The 19,410-nt window shown below is 44.2% G+C and overlaps 1 protein-coding gene across 1 annotated transcript in view; it reads right to left on the reverse strand.

Moving 5' to 3' along the window:
• The window catches only part of Dcdc2 (doublecortin domain containing 2), a 136,430-nt gene that overhangs the window by 113,844 nt on the left and 3,176 nt on the right, over nt 1–19,410 (reverse strand). Inside the window, exon 3 of the mRNA XM_047559805.1 lies at nt 17,742–17,796. Coding sequence (XP_047415761.1) covers nt 17,742–17,796 — 55 coding nt within the window. The remainder of the gene's footprint in view (nt 1–17,741; nt 17,797–19,410) is intronic.

Raw genomic sequence — 19,410 nt, forward strand, 5'->3', positions numbered from 1 at the left:
TTTCTGTCAGGTTTGAGGTTAGACCCAGGTTAATCATATGCCTTTTGGGCACTTACCAAACCAGTAACCAACGTAGCTGTAGACTTTATGCTGTTAGGTCCTTGCTCAGGCCATTCTTACCCACCCTCCATGGCCACTGAACTACCGGTTTTTCTAAACCTGGCTCTCTCTGGAGCATCCCTTCCTGTGCCCCACGTCATGCCACAGGCCGTGGCCCCCAGTGCGCTCATTACCATGGGGCTGTGCATCTCCTTCATTTTACGTCTGTTGTTTGTTTGCAGGGGCCACATGTTTCTCACGTCCCACCCCAGTGGAGGCTCAGCAACTGATACGTGAGAGACGTTCACTCGCCACGTCTTGACAGCCACAGCTCTCAGACAGACAGGACTTTTTTCCAGTTTCCAATGAGGAAATTATACTTTAGGTCCCCAAATCAGGATGTGTACACAGGCCTGTTTGGTTCCAAAATGCATGTCCTTTCCACTCCGCCACACCATCTCTCAGTAAGGAAGAGGGCCACCCCGGAGTGTTCAGGTGAGAGAGGGACACACTCCCCAGCACATCAGCAACATGAAGAAGGAAAACAAGTCCAATTACATCTCTTTTTTTTTTTTTTCCAACTTAGGCTTATTGAAATATTAGCTGAAAAGGAAATCACAACTGCATTTCTGCTTCCACTCCTCATTTCCACCCTGCAATTCCAGAATCACAGGAGTAGGAAGAAAGGCAACAACCTGGAACCAAAGGACAGAGTGCAAGTGACAAATACAGCAACCGCTTAACATCAGCCAACTGAGGTCCCAAACGGAATGGGGACGTGCAGAGGGATTCCTTCACACCCCAAAACGGAACCAACCTCCCTCTTTCCATGATCGTTCAGTGTGGCAGTGAGAAGCTGGGCTTACTTGTGCCTAAAGTACATTCAATATAAATAATCCAAGGAATCCACGAGATGACACAAAATCAGCCCCACATGATACGCTGGGCCTTTCTGACACTATTTTCTGTCCTATCAGCATTTATTTCTATAATACCAAAATGAAGATACAAATGGATGGGGTGTGGGGGGCAGGGACCAGCTTATTAGTGTTTAAATTTCCACACTGTGTTTCTATTTAATTGTTGTGCTTACATGATACAAAATAACACTGGGGGAAGACACATAAGGAAAAAGCAAGTCTCTCAGCCCTTCTTGGATACAGAGGAAAAACAGCTACTTTCTCCTGCAAATGAAAAAGAAAAATTCACCTGATATTAAACTTCAGGAAACACATTACCCGTGATTGCAGAATTGTTATATATATTTTTTAAATTAGAATCACAGCACCCAATTAGCAATGGGCATGAGCGAGAAGCCAGTTTTGTTTGCCAGGGCTGTCTCGACAGTTCCTGGCTGGTCCCTCCTGGTATTACTTTCATTATGAGCACTCAGAAGAATAACCATGTTTGGATGGCTTGTTGTTGCAATTAGGTTTCCAGGTTACCAACTACCAAACAACCCAGGCCAAATGTGACTGCTAGACACATTGTTCCAAAGACTCAAAGACCTGCCATAGGCCTCAAAAGATAAATGACCATCTTCATACCCATGGGGGCCAGAAGAATAAATCAGAGAAGGGTCACACTGTACAAACAGCACTGGTTAGGCAAACTTGCACTAAAAAGTTATTCTGTCTGTCTTCGTGAGGAAGCGGAACTTGGCCTCCACAACTGGCTGAAAGCTTGGCCTTTTAAAGTGGACCACCAAGAAGAACCACTTAAGAATTTTTATCTTGTAAATTTGCTTTATCAGGGTGTAAGGCCATCTTTCCTTTCCATTCAACTCTGACCTAGATTACTGAGTGCTTGCAGGATCCCCCAACTCCAGGGGGACAGAGAAAAGCTGCAGAGCAGAGAGCCCCAGCGATGGAGGGGCGAGGAAACAGAGTCCGAAGGAACGAGCCTTTCAAACAACACTATTCCATGTGAGTACGGCCAGACTGGGTTTGGTCGTGTTTTCCAGCCCTGTAATGAACCCTACCCAACATGGTAGGGCCCGGTGGGCTCCAACTTAGCTTGCAGTTTTAGAACCAAGGTATTTTCACCACTGAAGTGAACTGCAAGAAAAAGCAACTGGTACAACATTCAGGGAGAAAAGGAATAAAGGAATATTGAATTAAAAAGAAGGCAGAAGTGGAACCTTTCCCCACCCCTTCCAGCACCATGAGGATGCACGTCAGCACCCTGGGTGGCCTCTGCCATTTCCACTTGTCCAGGTTTCTTCCTTCTTTCACTCAAACGTCTGCTGAGATTCTATAAACTCCTTTCCATGTGCCTGGAAGACAGGACAAGTGTCCTTCTGGCAGCCTGTCACTCCCAGGGCCCTCCTCCACCCGGCCCTCTGGGACGCGCAAGCCGCTGCTCACACTCACGGCAGAGCAGCCCAGGCCAGCCTCAGCTCACGGTGGCTTGTGTTCACCATCAGCACGGCCTGGCTTTCTCCCCAGGCTCCTGAGTGACTGTCCCCTTGCAGAGCAGCCCAGCCCATCCCCTGGAGATCCAAAAGAGCAAAAGAAAGAAGCAGCTTGCCCTCGCCCTGCAAAAGACTAGATACCAACAGCTGTGCTTCACAATTCCCTGCAAAGTCTTTCTTAATTTCTTTGAATAACAGGTGACAGGTATCTGCTTCTGAAAAACAAAATGCACCTCACATCAATTAGGGGGTACATCCTCAGGACCAGGTTTAAATGACAAGTGAAAGTGATAATGCCACTTGCAGTTGCTCTTCTGATGAATACGTGAGGATCTTTATTAGCTTCCAAATCAGATGCATCACCTACAGTTAACTCAAGGAAACATGAATTACTTTTACCAAATTATTAGCAGATTCTTTATCTGCCTGTCTCCCACTTAAGAAGATTTCATATCTTCTACGTGCGCCCCAAGTATTTTTAGCAAGACAAAAACTGGCTACAGAAAATTCGATCTCATTTGATTAGATTAGATGGCATGTTACTATGGAGTGTGGACATTAACTACTGTCACCACAAAGACATTCAGACCACCAGCAGAGTCTAAGAAGCTAATCGTCCACTCGCTCATTCATTCATGAAGCCATCCTTTCCTCTATTAAACCTTGCTAACTGTCATGCATTTTATCCTACCACTGACTTTGACTCCCTGACACCTCTTCTAATGATGAATTCAAGGGAATGGAAAATACCACCGATGAAATAATCTGGTGGACTTTTGCCAAAATTAACATATTACTATCGAGAAACAGAAGCCTCACATGGAAACCCCCAATCTGTACAATTAACATGACTGAGTAATTACAATTTTAAAAAAGAGATAAAAGTCAACTAGGGGGAATCAACAAGGTATGTACTTGACTGAAAAAAAAATCTGCATTTAGTCAACATCACAACATATAAACTCTAACTTTGAAAATAAGATGTGAAATACACATAGAAAGAAATGCAGTGAGAAGCTGGCTCCTGGAGATTTTTGTTAAATTGTGTTTACTAAGTAGAGTGGAGGCTGGATCCTTCTTGTCACGTCAAGCGGGTACTGGATACGTTGTCTGTATGGCAAATAACATCCTTCATTCCCTCTCTCTTCCTGCCAATGACTTACATAAGGCAATAATAGGTGTATTTAAAATTTAGCATATAGGTTTTTAAATTCATTGAACAGCAGAACTAGAAAAAGAACAGACGTCACCCAAAGACCCCGTCCTGGAGAAGCATTCAATGGCTGAGGAAACTTAGCATAATGAGGGAGGCCTTGGTTCCACCCCAGAACCAGAGAGGAGAGGAGGCAGAGGAGGAGAGGGAGATCTTGGGTGGCCGTCTTCTGAAGAAGGGGATGGATGGGTGTGCTTTCAAAAGTCTGAGAAACGACGGCATCAGCAGAACAAATAGGGCTTTGTTATTGGCCTTCGCAGGACATGTGCTGAATGTCTGTGGTATGTGGGCTTTCCAGCATCTGCACACATTTTCTATTTGAATAGAATTCCCACCATATGCATCTTGAGGGAAGCAGATGCCACCACCATTCCCAGAAGGTAAAAACACCGGATGCTGTGTGTGTCCGTCCTTTTGCAGCGAAGCCCCCTGACGGGCCCTCTCCTTGATTTGGTAGTCCCACCCAGGACTTCTATGTCAGTACCAGTGGGTCAGCAGAGCAGAGAAGGTCAGAGCAGTGCCATCCACAGCAAAAGCAGACCAGTTCCAGAGGCGGCCTTTGCGCACCCACTGTCAAAAATCGGAAACAGTGGTCTGAAGAGCCCCCATGTCTTCACTGTTCCATGGTGTTGGCAGGACGGCCCTCGGTGGCCAGGTCCTGCGATATAATGTGGTCTGGGTTCTGGCCATCTCCCCCACCTTGTAACCACTGATACTCTGAGCACAGTTCTCCAGCCCATCAGAAATTGAAGGGTAAACAATATGTTTCCCAAAACTCCTCTTCTGCTAAAATGAACCATAGGTCTTTGCTTTTGCTTAACACAAATCGACAAATGTGTTTTACACTCTCTCTCAGTCTTTGTGAAGTCATGCAGATCCTACACATTTGAAGAACAGCGCTAAGATCAAGCCAAACGTAGAAGCTTACTGCATGCTGCTTTATTTATTGAAATAGTTTATCTTGTGCATATTTATGTAAAAATGATCCACCACTTATCCAACATCTATGCTATGATCACTCCACTCAGAAGTAAGGATCCAGGTCACCTCAACCTGGAGGAGGTTCTGAAGCCTGTTCAATACCCACATGCACATTCCTTCCTCTGGTTCAGATCCAGGTAAAACAGCCAGCAGGTCAGTGGTCCCCGTCTCAGTCCAGGTCTAAGCCTCTCAGTTCACAGGACCTTGTTAACCTCAGCAGCAACATGGTGCACCTTCCATTGGCGACATTCTAACTATGCATCAGGCACCGCCCAGGAGCTGAACGGAAGTTAGGTCTCTAATCCTCACGAGACTTTAAAGAAGGTACTGTTTCCATGGACGCATCAGATGGAGAGAACAAGCCCCAGGAAGAACAGGCAACCATCTTGAGACCTTTGGCATCCAGTTTGTCTCCAACATGTGACTCTCCTCCCCATTTGCTTCCTCTAGTCTTGCAAGGTGCTTTGCTTGCCTGGTAACTTCACAGATGTTACTCAAAACATCGGGGAGAATGGCTAACGAAACCAGTGGCCCTTCGACAGAGGCATGGTGAAAATGGAAAAGTCCTCCCAATGTCTTGGCTCAAAGGCTTTGTCTCTAATCTCTTCACGCTCTGGAGGAAATTTCCATGTAAAAATATTTTCAGTTTCCTGTGGGAGCCTTTTTATAAGCAGACATGCCAAAGCCATTTCAAGCACTGTATTGGAAACTTTTAGCATAAATATCTTATCCTTTAGGGAATATGAGCAAAGGCAAAAAAAAAAAAAAATGCCAATTAAGAATACAACTGAAATAGCTCTAGGCACGGTGCTGTCACTAATGATGACTTTTAAAGAAGGATATTAGGGTCATAAAAGAAAACCATACCCCTTTTCTGGATTCACTTCCTAATCTTTGGTCTTCTTTATGTATCTTCTCCTTTCCTAACATCAGATCAAGGTGTGATAAATTAAAGGAGTCTCTCTCCCCGACACCCCTGCAGGAGCAACGGGACTCAGTGACCAACCTCAAGGCTGCAGCCTGCTTCCCTCTGGGATGGGAGCTTCTCAGGAGCACGTCTCAGTCACCAGCTTCCCCCTGTCCCCTGCTCACAGATACGCCCCGAGGCTTCAACAGGGTAGTTTTGTTGAGTGCTCAGAACACCACTAACTCACAGTGAAGGGACACACGCCTGCTCACGGTGACTTCCCATTTCTCTTTTCAACACCGAGGCTGGCTTGGTGTTCGCATGATCCTGACTGTCATTGCTGTCAGACAACACGACCCATGTCCCCAGTCTCTCTGAAGGAATAAGTACCATTTCTCCTTGACCAGGTCAGGAACCCAAGAATCATCCGGCACATTCCCTTTACCACCCCCAGCGGCCAGTCCCTCCGTCTCTCTGCAGCCTGGCCCTTCACACCTCCACCGCGCCTGCCCTGTGAGTACCACATTCTTCTCCATCACAGGTCTCCTAGCCGCCAGCCTGGCTTCCGTGGCAAGAGTCATCACCTCAATTCGCTAAGGAAACCCCTTCGAGAGCTTCCGGTTGGTTTTAGGGAAAAGTCCGAGTCCTTTTCAGAAGCTCTGGCTGGGTCCTTCCCACTTCCCAAGCCTCAGGCTCACACTTCCCCATCCCCCCCTTCCCACGCCCCAGCCTGACGGAGCACATGCCCCTCCAGGTCTCCGTGTCCGTGTGGCTCCTCCAGGGGAGCTCTAGGACCAGCTCCGGGGCCACCCTCCAGACGGCCAGCCAGGACATCGTGGGTCTGGGTTCTGGCCTCTGCCCTGCCTTGCAACTGCTGGTTCTCTGACTCCACTCTGCGGCCTATCAAGGCCTCCTCTGCCGTCCTCGTTACTCCTCCAACCAGCATGACGCCTGGCACATCACTCTTCTGATGAAAGAATCTGATGTTAATTATAATTGCCAAAAAGTAGGAGCCACACATGTGTGATCAGTCATTCCTTTGTGTTTCAAACGTGCCCGCTTCAAGGAGGCTTTGAGTAATAGCGGAGAGTTAGGGAAATCCGTCTGTAGACGCTCCTTCCCACGCGCCAGGAAGTTGTCTCACGGTCCTGCAGGTTCACCTCGGTGAGCACCAGGAGGCCACCGTCTTGGTTTTAGAATTCTGTCTAAGTACTGGGAGCAACTACAGGTTGCCAGAAAACATGGGCCAAACGAACGCTGCTGCTGATCGCTAACCAAGATGATCTCTCTGCGAATGAACACACTTTCAAGTGTTGGGCCCCAAATTTGATGCATAGCACTCCCCCAACTTGATGCCATGAGATAGAGAAAGCAAGGAGAATTTCTAAACAGACGGAGGTTTACAAACTGAGTAGCTGAGCAAGGAAATCAGGGAAGAAAGGGAGAAGAATAAAGTTTTGGAATAAGTAAATGAATCATGAAGTAAAACTGCTGAAAACAATGTGGTTTACATTGTCTATATTGCATTATTTACATATATATGTATGCAGGTTTAGACAGACTAATAAACGAGGAGAGACAAAGTTAATTGATACTATTGAAAAATTAATTAAAATAGAAATGATATAGGGAAAGCGACCTGATAAGTACAGAAAAGGGAGGGGAAACATGTGACTCCTATTTTCAAATGCTATTTGACTGAATTAAATATCAGTCAATTGAATGGTCGTGAAAACCTACCTTCACATTTGCAAAAACCATACTACAAACACTCTTCTGTAATAAAACATATACAGATGGTCCCCAGGTCATGTGATTCAACTTACAGCTTTTAGACTTCACCAGGGTATGAAAGCAAGACACACGCAATAGAAACCACACCTCACATTTCAAAGTTTGATACTTTCCCAAGCTAGTGAGGTGCCGGCACAAGACCCTGTGAAGGTGCTGGGCAGAGGCAGCCAGCTGCAGTGCCCACCAACCACACAGGGACCTGGGAACAGCTGACCCTCTACAGTGCACCTGATGGCTGAGCTGCCGTGCATTTCTACTTGGGGTGTTTTTAGCTGAATGAGGGGTTTATCAGGTAGTAACCCTGTTGAGGAATATATATTTTTTAAAGGATATATAAATACACACACACACACACATTCCTTTGAGATTTCAAATTAGTTTTCTATACCCAATTTTTAAAAACCATCTGTGAAAGATCCCATACAAGTTAATGAAATTTTTATGGGAGTTTTATCAGCTCACTTCCAGGAAAATAGACTGTGAATATCAGGTTTTATTATTTAGAATATAATCTACAAAATGAAATTTGGGTCATGTCAGACTACTTGGTCCATAAAATTTTCTGAAACTTGGCACCAGCTTTATAGGGTTGTATAATTTGAACCAGCAAGGGCAGGCATGAAGCTTCATAAATCTTTTAAATAAAAAAATGCTTGCTCTTGCTGGGCGTAGTGGCACACACCTGTAATCCCAGCAGCTCGGGAGGATGAGGCAGGAGGATTGCGAGTTCAAAGCCAGCCTCAGCAAAAGCAAGATGCTGAGCAACTCAGTGAGACCCTGTCTCTAAATAAAATACAAAATAGGGCTGGGGGTGTGGCTCAGCAGTCAAGTGCCCTGAGTTCAGTCCCCAGTACAACTGCCCCCCCCAAAAAATACTTGCTCTTAAAAGTGCGTGAGAGAAACACCCAATGGCATAGACTGCCATTACACATTTCCTAAAGAGAAAAGGTTCAGGTTAAACATTAGACACTGCAAATACACCAAGTCAGTTGTCTCTTTCCCACAACGACTCACCACTTACAGTTTCGCCTCCAGCTAACAGGTGGGCTGAAATCAACCTTATTTCAACAAACCAAACATCCAAACTATGTAATCATGGGACAACATCTGAGCTGGATCTGCCTGGCTGCTTATAAAGGGAACTTTCAAATGATATGTGGGAATGCTCACTGTTGACCAAGCCAGACACAGAGGCACACCACCTGCAAAATTCTTGCTGAAATCGATTAAATGCAAATAAACAGCCCAACCTTTAAAAAATGTCTTCACCCCTCTGTGTTGGGTTTACTGAAACTTGATTTACTATATGCATGGAGGAGAGACTACTAGCCTGCTACTTTGCAGACATGAGCCAATTTAGTCATTTCCCCACTGTGGTGACAAATGTAAGCTACATCACATGAACACCCTCTCACAAGCTGTAACAACCACCACCATGTCTGTTGGCTGTCTGTCGGCAGCACAGTTTGGGACCAGGGATCTGGTAGACCCCAGAGGCTCCAGGGATCTAGGCCAAGGCCTCAGCCTCTCTCCAGGTTGCTCCAACAGGAAGCCCAAGGATTCATTGCTCCTGTGTGCTACACTTGATTTTGAAACAAAATTCCTCACAATCCAAAAGTACTCCCCAATAAGTAAGATATTTAAGTTTACACACACACACACACACACACACACACACACACACACCAAATTTCTTTTAAATTAAGGAGAAATAAAATTTGAATTATCTAACATGACAAGTTTCTATATCCTAATTAAAAAAAAAATAAATGTGCCATCACTGACCACTTCATGTGATTGTTTCTGAGTTTTGCTTCCCTTCTTCCTTTAGCACATTACTCTTCAGGTTTGTTTGCTCCCCACCCCCAACAAAAATATACAATTCGTGGGGAAAAATTCTGAAACATGTCTTTGGATGGCTGCTGTGTCTATCTGGGGTGAGAATCTACCTTCACTTCTAAGATCTTAAGGTCATGATATTGCTTCAAATTTTGTAGCTTTATTAAAGACTAGGACAAGAAGTGCCAGAAAATCACAGCATCACAAACTCATATACATGGAAGAACTTTGAAACTGGAGGAATCACTGCAGGAGGCACCAACAGGATAGCTGCCAGTCCCTCCAGCGGATTCTTACCTCCCACTCTCTCTCCATGAAGGGCACAACCACCTCTGCAGTGGTCCTTCTGGGCATCTACAGGAAGGGCCTGGTGACAACCTCACCCATGAAACCTTAGGTCTGAGAACGTTTTGAAACTTGAAGCAATATCAATTCATCTTCAGAATCTTGGCTGACAAGCAAAATGTGCAAAAGGGGAAAATGGCTTTATCTTAAAAATAGATTAAAGGGAATGCCATACTTCCTTTCAATAAACATTTAATGGTCTTCTCCAATTTTTTTTTATTTTCCATGTGACCTAAATTCTTCAACCTTTGCTCCATACCATGATTTCCTTTTCCCCTTCTATACCCAGCTGTAATGGCAATGAACCAATGCCCATAGTCTTGTTGAGTCTTGAACTTCCTTATTAATCGAGTCTAAAGAAATCACTTTATTCTCTACAGTTAACAATATCTGGTATTAGTTCCTAATCTTCTTATCCTTTCCCATGCAGCTTAACAAAAATCCCTTTCCAGAGTCCTCTTACAACAATTTTCTTGATGTAATTCTGATTGGCATATGGTGAATGTCTTTTGACATCTCTGTGGCTAAAAGTCTAGCCACTGTCTGGCATTCAGCAGCCTTCTGATATACATGCCTGAGAAAATGTGAAAGTATACATGAGTAGCATTCAAGAGGTTTGAGCATGGTTTACTGGTCTCCCATGACTAGATGTTGCTCTTTATTTAGTGACATTTTCCTGCTATTTCTACCACACAGAAATAATCATAACCCTGTCAAGAACAGTTCCTCTGACTTGCCCCAGAAGACTAAATAAGCTCAAGTTTAATAGTTATTCTATAATGCGAATCTAAATAATGAGATGCTAGTAGGTGCTCAGGTATTTAAATTGCTAACAGCTGAAAGGTACATCTTTGCAGAGCTTACAATCTTAAATTATAATCTTACAATCTTACAACATATTCCTCAACCTTCCCCTTCTGTATTTCTAAATCCTGTGCAGTATAAGAACAATACACTCTTCTCTGATCAGTAGGTGTTGCTATTGATGTTTCAAAAGAACTGCCTTTGAGTGGGAACTCAAATGAAATGTTACACTGAAAACAGTTTAATACTTAATTAGGTGGCACCTTATTTATTTTTAACAGTCAGGTAAAATCGTATATTTATTGGGTACAATGTGATGCTTTGATGTATTGTGTATATTGTGGAATAATGGAATGAACAAATTAACCCATCTCCTCACAAGCTTATTTTTATTCTCTCATCAATGTTCAAATATACAATCATTGCTATTAGCTCTAGTCAGCATGCTATGCAATAGTTCTCCAAGACTTATCCCTCTTGTCTGAGACTTTGTCTCTAACCAGCTTCTTCCCGTTCCCCACCCTCCCACCCCACCCCAATCCCTGGTAACTACCATCCTACTCTCTATTTCTTCTATTAGTTCAGCTTTTCCAAATTGGCATACAAGTGAGTTCATGCTATTCAGTCATTCCAAACAAGGACATTCTAGGACTGGGGCTGTAGCTCAGTGGTAGAGTACTTGCCTAACCTGCTTGAGGTCCTGGGTTCCATCCCCAGTACCATGTTTGGAAAAAAAAAAAAAGGAAAGGAAAAGAAATTCTGTAACTTGTAACAACATGTATAAACCTAAAAGACATTATGCTAGATGAAATAACCAAGCACAGGAAGACAAATAAGTAGTGTTTTTAAATATATGCATTTAATTAGTATTTTAACTAGACTTTTTCCTTAAAGTTTGATAATTATTTTCTAAGTGTTTATTAAATTTACCTTCTTGCTTACAAGAGTTTAGTACTATAAATAAAAATAAGTGCTCCAAAATGTATGCCTATCAATTTCACAGATAGTAACTAAAATCCCATTTAAATGACAAAGAGAAGATGAAAAAGAGTTGGAACAAATGTCAATGGCCAAGCTAAAATCACCAACATTGATCAGGGTTATTAGCTTTTGACCATAGGTGATCAGAGTTACTAGTGGTTATTTTTCATCAGACTAATATCTTCCATGTTGGCATAAAGACTTCCTCACTCTTGTTCAAACACACAACCATGCATACATAGCTCAATAGCAGGGGGGAAAGGTAAACCAAGAAGGTGTAAAAAAAAAATGAAACATACTCGGTTATTCTTAACTAAAAATCTCTGGACAGAGCCCTGGCAAGAAATCACCACAGTCACTGCCTCCTTGAAAGAACCTTCCTCAAGGGCTCACTCATCTAGGTTTTCTCCTCCCCGGCTTCCTTTGGGTGGGAGACCATGCTTCTCTCCCAGCAGTGATGTTGGAGAGGTGGGGAAAGTGGCATAAAGCAAAAGACTAGCATTTTCTTTTGTTCATCAATAATAAGTTGACCTGAGTCTGACATGAGCTATAAATCTTTCCTCATGTTAAGGGCAGAAATATCTAGGGGCTTAACTCTTCAGTGGGGCCTCTCTGAGTCCCCAGGGCATTGGGGATCAAAAGCTGTCTGAGGACACACCCTCCTTCTGCATGGTTAAAAATTCACTGTTTAATGTCTAGAATCGCTTTCTAGCCCAAGGACTGTCTGCAGCGAATTTCACATATGCTTCATCAGAGAACATCCTAACGATTAAGCTGCAAGGTGAAGTTTTAATAACAATAGAAAAACTCAAAGGGCATTTATCTGAGTGTGACCTCGAGTACAACTCAAACACCCATATGCTTTCCCACAAAGAGAAGTTTTGCAGGTTCAAACACTTTCTCCCCTTCTTTCCTCCTCTCCATGGTACCCCCAAAATTCTTCATCCCACTAAGAAGGAATAAAGTTCATCCAAATTGTCCATGAAGGAAAATCCAACCTGAGACTGTGTGTTCAAGAAGAAGCCAACCCCACAAGGGGGTTCCACTCCTGGGCAGTGTTCCACGGGGTCTGCTTCAGTTTAATGCATGGGTTTCTTTTTAAGGCAGCACATCTCAGTGGAGAACACGCACCTGTTCACCGGCAGGTCACTGGGACTAGGCGAGCCTGACCTCCTGCTCTCTTCTGACTGGACCTTCCACCTGTCCCGCACTTGGCACCTTTGCCAGCACAGAAGGAAGAGCTGACATGAAGTGGGGGAACCCAGCAGACCCTTGGCGGTTTACAGTATAAATGTGGGGAAGAGGGTAAACATGGTCTGTACTGCTGACCGTAAGGAAATGGATTAGCAAGATTCAAGGGGAAAAATGAAGCTCTAAATCCATCCGGTATTAGACGGCAATGCAACGTGGAGTGGGATGGGGGAAGCAGCACCCAAGCCTGGAGCCTGAATGGGCTCAAAGACCACAGCGGTTCTGGGGCAGAGAAACCTGACACCGAGGTTTGAGTTGCTGGCACTTCTACAGGACCTGAAAAACCTACTCGTGTCTACAAACCACTGGGAAATTTCACCACACGCAAACTTGCAAGGGTGGGTACTGCATGTGGTCGTCTGGGAGAGGATTTTATCTCTGGGTTGTTGGGGTACCAAACAAGACAGCCCACAAACTCAACCAACACTGGAAGCAGAGGCTCAGAAGAGACGAGTGTGAGGTGTTAAATTCTGCAGGAATTCATAGAATCTCGGGAAGAACGTTGGGAATTCCAAAGTCTAAGCAAGGGAGGTTCAAGCTACTGATCCCTATCGTAAGAGATGGCCAACCCCAGCTGTCATTCAGACTACAATTAGTAGCGTAGCTGTTTATAACCCTTGGAAATTGAACTAATTTTCCAGGAATTATGTGTTTATTACTCCTCAATAATTATTCCTACTATTCTCTAATCCACTAGCAATAATAAAGCTTTAAAACTGTTTATCTGGTCCCCCAAATAGGATTCTCAAGCCGAAGAAACCTGCTTTACCCCAAGATCTGCAGCAAAGGTCAATGCCTGCAGAATCAAAATCAAGGGACACAGGTGATTTCTCAGAGGGTAGCAAGCTCCACCAACAGGGACTGTCGGGTTCTCAGGTGATGATCACAGTGCCTGGCGCGTAATACCGAGTGAATCGCGGTCATTCAGGGTAACTCCAAATGCTACTAAAGGAAAACAAATGTATCACACAAATATTTGCCTACAACTTATTTCATCCCTGAAACACAATCTCAATGGTGGTGGCGATGGAGACTGAAGCCATTGGAGATACCACACCCATGTGTGAAATGCTGAGTGACAGGCCTGCAGAAGGCAAAGGGACATCACCATAATTGGCCAATAAGGACACAAACACTGGAGAATTACACCACGTCCAGCCTACTGATGCTAGGAGCTACGATCCAATCAGCAGTTCTTGTGCAGACGCCAAAGCCCCATCAGGCAAAGACTTCCAGGGACCAGACTGAAGTTGGACCAAAGTAGGTTTACTGGCTTGGTGCAGTAAGAGACATCACTCGGAGAACCCAGGCTGACATGGAGGAAGGGGAGGAGGAGGGTCTCCTGGGGCTTGCATGCTCACTGACTGGCTCTAAAGGGGAACCCAGGGAGCAGAGGTCGGTTCTGGGTTGCCTGAAATAACACCACGTGCTTCCTTTGGTTTAGCGGAAGAGGCCCAGCTCTGCCTCTCTCTGTCCTGTGACAGGGTCACAAAGGAAGAGGAGGACTGGCTGTCCTTGCAGGGTCTCTCCAAAGTCAACTCATGGAACAGGAAAGCAACAATAGGAACGTCCAGATGACAAGCTCATCCCAGCTACCTTGACCTGCAGTCAGGAAGCAGAAACCCTTCTGTCTAAGTTACTAACTAACAAGCAACAGAACGAACCATGGATATGGGTGAGGAGCTCTGGGAGAGGCGAGGCACACAGACTCCCGGCGCGTATGGGGACTTCCTAGGCAGAAGGCTGCAGGGCCAAGCCACACACTCTGCATCGCCCTGTAGGAATGCAGACTTCCCATAGCAGAATGTGCTGGGAGGCATCGGAAGGAACCTGCTCTGAACCAGGTGGACTGGAGTGGTGGCTTTTACGACGCAGGCCCATCACAAAAAAACACAAGCCGCATGAACTAACCTCCGATTTGAGGGAAAAGTCCCCCCAAGAGACTCTGCTCATCCTTCAAAACTTTGACTGAATATTTGTTGTGCGACTACTGCACAGAAACTTTCCTTGAAACAATCCCACCGTCCAATTCCGGGTGCAAATTCTGAATCATCTTCCAAATCAATTCTGAGTCCCTCCCCTTAGATGTTGTCATATCCCAAGGAATACCAGTTGTGAATAGTACTTAAGCTGTGCAATCTCTTCTCAGTAAACACTAATGTTGGAAGGAAATCCCCATTTAGATCAAGAAAACAGCATCTGTAACTTTTGCCATAGACCAGAGTCCACCAAGTCTGTTCTTAAGCTTTTAGTATAAATAGTTGTGACCAAAATACTTGACAAGATCGGTTTAGAGGAGGAAATGTTTATTTTGGCTGGTGGTTTTAGAGGTTCACTCCGAGGTCGTCAGCTGCACTGCTCTGGGCCTGAGGTGAGGCAGAGCACCACGGCAGGAGGGCACGGCAGAAAGCAGGGGAGGAGGAGCCGCCAGCGGCAGGGGCACATCCCGGCGACCCACCTCCTCCAGCATGCCTAACTTCCTGAAGTTACCACCCAGGTGGTTCACTGACGTTATTAGTCTACAAAATGGACTAATGCACTGATGAGGTTACAGCTCTGATCATCTTATTTCACTTCTGAACATTCCTGCATTGACACAGGTGCTCCGAGGGCCTACCTCATATCCAAACCATACCTAGAGTATTCTAACTTATAAAACTGTTGGACTCCAGAAGTCTGATTGCAGATCACTCATGGAAAAGAGAGAGGCACTTCCTCATGGTAAGAAGTACACACCCAATAGTTAAGGCTTCAGGGAAGACTATGATTCCCTTTTACCTTGTTCTCCACCTAAAGCAACAGCACAGCTATGTCCTTATCTGCAGAGGAGGTGTTCCAAAACCCTCCACGGATGCCTAAAATCATACAGAGGATCAAACCCTATTTATATTATGTTCTTTCTTATACATACAAACCTATGATAAAACTTAAATCTACAAGTTAAGCACAGTAAAAGATCAACAACAACAAAGAAAAATGGAACAATTATAACAATGTACTATAATAAAAGTTATGTGGTTTTCACCTCTTCACTTATGTAGAGCACTCTGGGACTTCTCTTTGGCAAACTCTAATTGCCAGCATCACTACTGCTGGGCTTTGAGGCCATTATTAGGTAAAAAAAAGAGGGTTACTTGTACACAGCACGGCAATGCTGGGAGAGTCAGTCTGATAACCGAGACAGATCAGTGACTAACGAGCGGGTAACATATGCAGCACGGATACACTGGACAAAGGGATGATTCATGTCCCACGTGAGACAGAGCAGGATTTCATCACGTCACTCAACACAGCACACAATTTAACACTTATTGTTTATTTCTGAAATTTTTAATTTAAAATTTTTTAAACAACATTGACCTTGGGCAACTGGAGCCACAGAAAGTGAAACTGCAGACAAGGCAGGGTTACCACAGAGCCAATAGCCGAAGTGATATTCCTATGGGAGAAATGCTTTCGGAGTTCCCTTTTGGGATGCCAGAACCCCAGACTCCCTTCCTGGCAAGGAAAGTAGAGGCTTGTCTTGCTCAGAGCAGGCTTCAGGGTGAAGACCATAGAATGGACTTTGGGGAGGAGGGTCTTCTGTTGACAACCAAGATGGAGAATGTAAATGGAGGGAAGCAAACACTCTGCTTGTCTAGACTGGAAGGAAAGTGGGGGAGGAGACCCAGGGGAACACGTGGCCTGGGTGGTGGAGGCTGAGGAGCAGGGACAAGCAGCTTCCTGCCACCTCTTCCCTTCTCCTGTGCCTTCCAAAACCCCTTCTTTCTTTTCATCCCTACTGGAAGCCTCTGTAGGGAAGGATTGAGAAGAAAACAGAGGCTAGAGGCAGGGCAGCAAGAGGAAGGAAGGAGAAAGGACTCGGTGAGAAACAGCATGGGAGAGATGCGGGCTTTCATCTGGGGATAGAGTGTGGGCTTTTCACAGAAGTGAGAAGTGCGTTCACAAAGCAGAACCATGTGTGGTTCAAGCACAGGCCCAAAGTAAAGAGAAAATAACAATTACTGTCCCCAAAGTAGAAGAACAACTAGCTGATTAAATTAACCAGAGTCCTTGCCAGTGCTTCTGTTAGTAAAGTTAAAATTTTAAGAACTATTTTCAACAAACAGGTTGTGCGCCCACTGCACCGGGCCCAGTGCCTTAGTCAGAGGCGGGAGACCAGGGTGAACACACTGAGCTGCGCTGCTCAGAAGTCACCCGTCTCCAGTCCCACTGCAGAACGCCAGTCCCGTGGCCAAGTGTCTGCTGCAACAGACGCCCTTCCAACCAAGCCAAACCCAGACTGATTCACTCACCTGTCCTTTATTTCTGCTTGCTCCGGATACCAGCTGGTGGTCATTCTTTTGCTCTAGTATGAGCACAACCTTTGCCTAAGTTAAGCTATACAGTCTATCACGTGCCTCTTCTCTCGCAGGGTGTGAGGGCCGGTGGGTGGTCAGGGTCTGTCTTGGCTGGCAGAGCTCCCCGTCAGCAGGCATGCTTGCTTCTGTGGGGCCCAGTTGGGAGAGTGACCACAGACTGGGCTGCTGGACAGAGTCCAGGCTGGGACTGCCTGCCGCCATCCCTGTCCCACCAACACACTCAACTGTTCAGCCTCAGCTGTTCCTAATTCATTTTGGAAGAATACATGCTACAGAACCACGGAAAGTTCCAGGAGGTTTCAGAAGCTCTGTGGAATGTGGTGTTCACAAGACTCCCTGCAAATCTCACAATCTTTTGCCAGCCCAGCTCTAGAGGACTTCAAGACAAACGGAAGGGCAGGTGTTTTTGTGATGTCACAGCAAGGTCAGCATGGCATATCTATGTGTCCTCTCTGAAAACTCTGGGGCAGTCAGCGCCGTCTTGCCTGTTTCAAACACTGAGCTGTCAGAAGCAGGCTCAGGATCCTCCCACACTTGATGGGGAAAGTGTCTATGGATTTCAATCAGACCATGTGCCTAGAAAATGAAGGCTGTGTTTCACCTCATCTTTCACGACTTAGCACACTTGCCAGTGTCTTCGATTCTGACAGTGACCTAAGAATTTTCTTTTTCTTAAAACAGATAATGTCCCATTTATATACATTTGATAACTCATATAATTATAATACCATCCAGATCTCTGAGACACATCATAAGAAACAAACCTCAAAAAATGGCACTATTATTTGCACTTAAAAACAGAATTTGTATTACCTCTGTATTAACAGCTTCCATTGGCCTTTTCTTGATTTCTCCTATGTCCAAGTAACTGGGGGGGGAAAAAAACAAATTGTAAGGGTTGCTTTTGTAGGTTTTCAGCCAGTTATGTAAATTTCAAACATTATTAAAAAGTAAAGTAAGTTATAAGAAATGCATAGGCCAAAGGCAAAAATCAATAGGTGTTAGATCAGTAAGAATTGCTTTCAGCAAAACCAAGCGGAGCCAGAATTTTAAGTTCAAATATTCCATTAGGGAATATTAGCCCCTTAATAGCCACTCACTATACATACTGTATTTCTATTTCTAATATAAATTTAATAAAGAATGGCTTATGTGTAAAGCTTCTTTCCAGTTCCATTAATCATGAACTTTAGGTCAAAGGAAGTACTGACTGTGTATATTAAAGTAACAGTTGGGTAAGGCTGAAACTGTTCTCCCAGAGAAAGCACTTTATGACCAGACGTGCCTGGTCATGTGGGAGGGTTTAGGTCATGCAGCTTAGAGACAGATGGGTGGACCAGTTAACCTCCGGAGACTCCCACCAATCCATCACTATTTGCCACAGGTATTAACCCATGATCATACATTAGCTATGGAGTAAGCACAACCAGAAAACTCTGTACTTTTGTTGACCTAAAGCTATACATCTATTGCTGTGACCCGGTCCCAGTTTTAAATGATTCTTAAACTGTGCCTTATATGTAAAAGGTGCAAATAAACATTTTAACATAAAAAGTATAAATCTAGCATTTATCCTAGAACCATAGATGTAGAGACAGACATTATTTTAGCTACTATAATTGCCAAGTTGTCAAAAAAAAAATAAAAGAAAGAAAGAAAGGAGTTCTATTAGAATTAACTTTGGCTATTGAAATGTTTTATTATGGCTTCTGTTATTTGCTTTTTTAGTCAGAATACTTTACCTGACTGATACCTCAGGAAATTTTCATGTTTCTCTCTTAAACATTAGTTACATAAGACAATATGGACACTCGCCCATCTTAGCAATGAAATGAGTCTTCCGTGAACATGCAAGGACTATTTCTAGGATAACAGCAAATTGTTCCACCATGTGCAGGAAGGTGGCCTCAAATCCACAAGATTAATGTGGTAGACTCAACTCCAGAAAGTAGAGTGTACATTTTCCAGATCATTGCGACAGTTTGGGGGGAAACAGTCTCTAGAATCCTCTGCTGTAAAACAAAGGTTTAATAACTACCTGAGGTTTCGATATGGTTTCAAAACTACTAGAAAAATTAAGTGCAAAAAAAAATCCAGCAGTATTGTGGCCATTTCCATTTGAAAACTATTTTGCTGTCTTCCCCAGCATCATTTTGGATCTAAGTGAAAGTCTACACATTACCCTCAATACATTTTGAACTCTCTTTTTTTCTGTCAGTTGCTTCAGTTGTTACACAAACTTATAGTACTAAGCTTCAAACAGATTCAGCATTTGGATCTTCTTGGCATCTATCATTATAACCAGATTCCACAACTTTGACACAAATATAAACTAGTCATCTGTCCATCTGTCAGCATGGAAAACTAACCACAGTCACTGTTAACAAACCAGTTGTTTTGTGTGAACTAAAAGCAAAAATAACCATTCGAATCCCTTATATGCATAGGTAGAGTGATTGGAAGTGTACCTTCTATTTGATTT

Source organism: Sciurus carolinensis, chromosome 7 (assembly GCF_902686445.1).
Source record: "Sciurus carolinensis chromosome 7, mSciCar1.2, whole genome shotgun sequence".
Taxonomy (NCBI): Eukaryota; Metazoa; Chordata; class Mammalia; order Rodentia; family Sciuridae; genus Sciurus; species Sciurus carolinensis.